General features: G+C 32.5%; 1 protein-coding gene across 1 annotated transcript in view; it reads right to left on the bottom strand.

Moving 5' to 3' along the window:
- Positions 1 to 2,069: 2,069 nt before the first annotated feature.
- Positions 2,070 to 5,000, bottom strand: part of LOC124427552 (zinc finger protein ZIC 4-like) — a 44,979-nt gene continuing 42,048 nt past the window's right edge. The window contains exon 3 of the mRNA XM_046970586.1: positions 2,070 to 2,568. Coding sequence (XP_046826542.1) covers positions 2,245 to 2,568 — 324 coding nt within the window. The 3' untranslated portion in view covers positions 2,070 to 2,244. The remainder of the gene's footprint in view (positions 2,569 to 5,000) is intronic.

Genomic DNA, 5,000 nt, shown 5'->3' with positions numbered 1-5,000 from the left:
TCATTTATTCGTCTATTAATATTTCCTTTTTTGGTATTTACGCTCTTCACTCTCTCACATAATTGTTCTTTCTTTATTTATTCATTTATTTATTTATTTATTTATTTATTTATTTATTTATTTATTTATTTATTTATTTATTTAATTTAATTTAATTTTATTTTATTCTTTTTTTTTTTTTTTGTTTTTTTTTTTCTATTTTTTTTTAACAAATTACCTTATCACGTAGAAAATGGTTTCATTCGTAAATTCATTCATATATACGAGTAAGGATACCAGACAAAAGTTGTAACAATAAGATACAGACGATTTGGTTTGTCTCCTTATTTTTCTAATATTTCTGTTTCTTTCTTTCTTTTTTTTTTTTTTTTGCATCGTTCCGGATTTTCTTCTTATTCCTTTTCTTTTTTTCTTTGCTTTCTTTTTTTTTTCTATTCTATCTATTCATTTATTTATTCATTTTCCTATCTTTCGAAAGATCGACAAGGATAAAAAAAAAAAAATCGTTCCTCTTGTACAATCATTATGGGGGTTCGTACGCGATTCAATATCGTTTCGTTTCATTTCAATTCTTTTTTTTCTTTTTCTTTTATTTTTTTTTTTTTTTCTTTTTTTTTCGTAGAATCGTAGATAAAACACGTTCGTGAGATAATAAAATTCGATGGACGATACGAAAGAAGAAGAAGAAAAAAAAATACAAGAAAGGAAAAAGAAGGATTTTTAGAATATTCGTTCGATATATAGTAAATGAAGTGATCGATAGATCGTTTTTCTTTGAGTTTTACTAAGAAAACATTTATCATTCTTTGCTCTCTTTCTCTCTATCTCTCTATTTCTATTTGTCGTTTGTTCTCCCTCTTATTTTTCGTTTCAATTGAACTAAAGAGATAAAAAAACGAACATATAAATCGCATTCGATTCGAACGATTTTGAAAATCTTAATAGACATAAAAATGATTCTATGATCGGATAGATCTCTCGTTGCATTAACGTCGAGGAAAATAATAATAATTAGAGAGAAAAAAAAAAAGGTTAAAAGAAAAAAGAAAATAAAAAAAGAAAAAGATAACATCCGTCCGATATCTTTTTCATCATCGGCAGACGATAAGGAACAAAAAAAAAAAAAAGAATGAAAGAATGAAATAGAGGAGAAGGAAAAAAGAGACAAGAAGAAAAAATAAACAAAGAAAAAGACAAAGAGGTAAAGAATAGCAATAAGAAATTTTCATGGGTACAAGTTTACAAAAATTCGCAAAAATTAATTATAGACATTTATGCCCTTTGAAATTATAAACGAGACGTTTTAGGGTCGGCAACAATTTGAGTACAAATTTGTCATGTACAGAAATTACGAAAAATCAAATGATACAAAATTTATGAGTAATTGTTCTCTCTCGTTAATGTCATAAAAAACATTCTTCGAAGTATCGTAAATCAAGAAGATCAATGAAACGTCACGTTTTCGATAACATTATTAATAGTAGATAGTAGTAGTAGTAGTAATAGTAGATAGTAGTAGTAGTAATAGTAGTAGTAGTAGTAGTAGTATTAGTAGATAGTAATAGCATTAGTAATGGTAATGAAGACGTAGTATAGTAATAGTAGTAGTATTAGTAATAGTAATGAAATAGTACAGTTGGTAGTAGTAGTAATGATGACTGATGACGATGATAACGATGATGAATAGATGATGAATATGATGCTGAACAGATACAGGCAGTATCAAAAGTTCCTAAATAGACTCAAAGAACATGATTATCTACGATCAATTTTAAAAATCAATTATACACAACGTTCCCTATCAGCGAGATTATATTTTAGGTCTTTTTCTACTTTTATATTTATATGTATATATATATATATGTGTGTGCGTGTGTATAATCTAACTATCGAATTAGATTACATCGAGGAAAAAGAATAAAAGAAGGAAAACATAAAGAAATATTTACGAAAGGTAATAATTGATTTTTAAAATCGTTAAAAAATTTTTGACTCATTCTGTACTAGTAATAATAGTAATGATAATAGCAATAATAATAGTAGTAATAGTAATAGTAGTAGTAGTAGTAGTAGTAGTAGTAGTAGTAGTAGTAGTAGTAATAGTAGTGATGATAGTGCTAGTAGTAGTAGTAGTAGTAATGGTAGTGGTATTTTTTGAGTTCCATAAGTTGTAATTGTAATTGTTGTAGTTGTTGCTGTTGTTGCTGTGTTGTTGTTGTTGTTGTTGTTGTTGTTGTTATTTCTTTAGTAGGCGGTCGCTTGATGATGCATCAGAGGATTGAAGTGATGAGGTCCGAGATGATGAGGAGGCGGAGGACCTGGCAATGGGCTATGTTGTGGAGCAACGGTTGGTGGCTGACAAACGTACCACTCCGTCAACTCAGTTCCACGGGTTGCAGGATGACTTGAAGGCGGGTTCGAAGTCGTCGTTGTCGGGACAACCGGCGGTGGTTGGGGTGACTCTGTGTGACCGGTCACCGACAAGCTACCCCCGCTGCTGCTGCTCTCTTCGCCCTCGCTCTCGTACCCTCCACCTATCTTACCCTCGCCCAACGTCATACCGTGCACCTGGAACAAAAATAGGCGGAGCCTACTTTTAGATTTTGACCTGTCTGTTTTTATATTTATTTAATTTTTTTTCTATTTCTGTCTGACTCTCTCTCTCTCTCTCTCTCTCTCTCTCTCTCCCTTTTTTTTCCTTCTTCTTCTTTTCTTTCTTCTTTTTCTTCACTTTTTCTCTCGTTCCTTCAGAATATCTATCTTTATCCATCTATCTGTCTATTCTTTTTTTTTTTTCATGTAAATAAAAAGGAAAGTGAGAGAGAGAGAGAGAGGTAGGATATATAAATAGGATTTGAGTTATTTATTTTTTGTTTTTCCTCAAAAAAATTAAACGATACCAATTGTCGTAACAAATATAGCATATTGACGCGTAAAATAATTTTTGCATGATAAATACATTGTATGTGTATTTATGTACTCATCCACGGGAACAAGATGCAACGGGAAGAATTTATATAAAAAAAAAAAAAAAAAAAAAAAAAAAAAAAAAGAAAAAAGAAGGAAATATCATAGAAATAGAAAAAGGAATGATATTTTGATAAGACAGTCTCTTGGTTTTCTTTTTTTTTTTTTTTTGTATTCATTATTCCATAAAACAATTTCGATGATATACAATCACATATGTATCGTCGCACGTAATAATAACGAGTTTAATAAATCGTCGATAAATAAATCCAAATAAATAATTGTCTTATGTATAAAAGATGTTTACTTTAATTATAACCAATTGACAAGATAACGTTGGAAGAATCAAAAAAAAAGAATGGAAAAGAAAAAAGAAACAGAGAAAAAAAAGAGAAAAGCAAAAAACAAAGCAAAAGAGAAAAAGAAAAGAAGAAAAGAAAGAAAGAAATGGAAGGAAGGAAGGAAGGAAAAAGAGTTCTCATAAAGAATGAAAAAAAAGTAATAGAAGAAGTATTGTAGAATGAGAAATATTTGTGTTATGTGTGTTGAGACCTTGGGCCCTCGATATTCAAAATAGAAAAGGGATATCTTCTATAGTTGGAAGGTCGAGAGGAAGGGTTGATGAGGAACGACGATACGAGAAATGAGAAACACGAGAAACGCGAGAAGATGATGTTCCGGGATGCTGGGATAAAGCGAAAACGGCCGGCATCGGTGGCTCAGAACTAGCGAAGACTTGTTTGAGAAAGGAGAAAAGAACGGAGAGAAGAGAAGTGGATAGAAGAAGAAGAAGAAGAAGAAGAAGAAGAAGAAGAAGACGACGACGACGACGAAGACGACAAGGAGGAGGAGGAGGAGGAGGAGGAGGAGGAGGAGGAGGAGGAGGAGGACGATGAGGAGAATGAGGATAAGGAGGAGGAGGTGGAGCGGAGGAATCCGTCACCCTCGTTCTTCTTTCATAATTCAGTGAGCAAATCTCGTCGACTGCCTTCCGCGAATCTCGTTTCGTTTAGACCAAAGAGAAAAGCTAAGAGAAGTTGAAATGTGTGTGAAATTTCTTGCAGAAGTTGGACAGACGTACACACACACACACATACACACACACAGAAAGAGAGATATAACCGATGTATAGATGAACATACACGTATACACAAAGAAAGAAAGAATGAAAGAAAGAAAGCAAGAGAGAGAGAGAGAGAGAGAGAGAGAGAGAGAGAGAGAGAGAGAGAGAGAGAGAGAATGTCGTATATATATCCTTTTATCATTTTATACATGTATCTATCCATCTGTTTATTCATCTATTAATCTATTTATTTATCTATCTATCTATATATTTTTTTGTTCTCTTTCCCTTCTCTATATCTCATCCGATGCCACGAATGATTTCCTATTAAGATTCCTTATGATCGCTCGTGCATGAATCTCACTTCGAATTTTCGTGTATCTCTTCCCTCCTGCCCTCCTCACCAATACCTTAACCTCCTTCTTCTTCTCCCACTTCAAATCCTCCGCTCACCCCCCGCACCCTCACCCACACCCCTCGAAGCTCGCCATAATATTATAACACAATACTACATCCTATATTATTTCTTTTTTTTTTTTTTCGATTTCATCTGATTTTTTTTTTCTTATCTCTCTCTTCTTTTTTTTTCTATTCTTTTCTATTCTTTTCTTTTCTTTTTTTTTTTTTCTCGATGGCGCAGCACGAAAGCGAACGAACCGAAGCTACGAAAGTAAACCACTGATGTATCCGCTATTGATCTTCACGGTCACGTTACGAAACTTCTTGAACGAACGCCGTGCTGCTCGAATTGGAAGAACCGCAAAAGGAAGAAGAGGAAAGAAAGAGAGAGAGAGAGATAGAGATAAAGATAGAGAGAGAGAGAGAGAGAGAGAGAGAGAGAGAGAGGAAGAGATTATTTAATAATCATCCCCTTATAGAATATCTGATTAAAGAAAGAAAATTTTCACGACAATTGTGAGATTAAAAAATGATTGATGACAAATAAAAAAAAAAAAAAAAGAAAAAAAAG

The sequence above is a fragment of the Vespa crabro genome, chromosome 1 (assembly GCF_910589235.1).
Source record: "Vespa crabro chromosome 1, iyVesCrab1.2, whole genome shotgun sequence".
Taxonomy (NCBI): domain Eukaryota; kingdom Metazoa; phylum Arthropoda; class Insecta; order Hymenoptera; family Vespidae; genus Vespa; species Vespa crabro.
The sequence above is the reverse complement of the archived record's forward strand: the minus strand, read 5'-3'. Positions and strand labels throughout refer to the sequence as shown.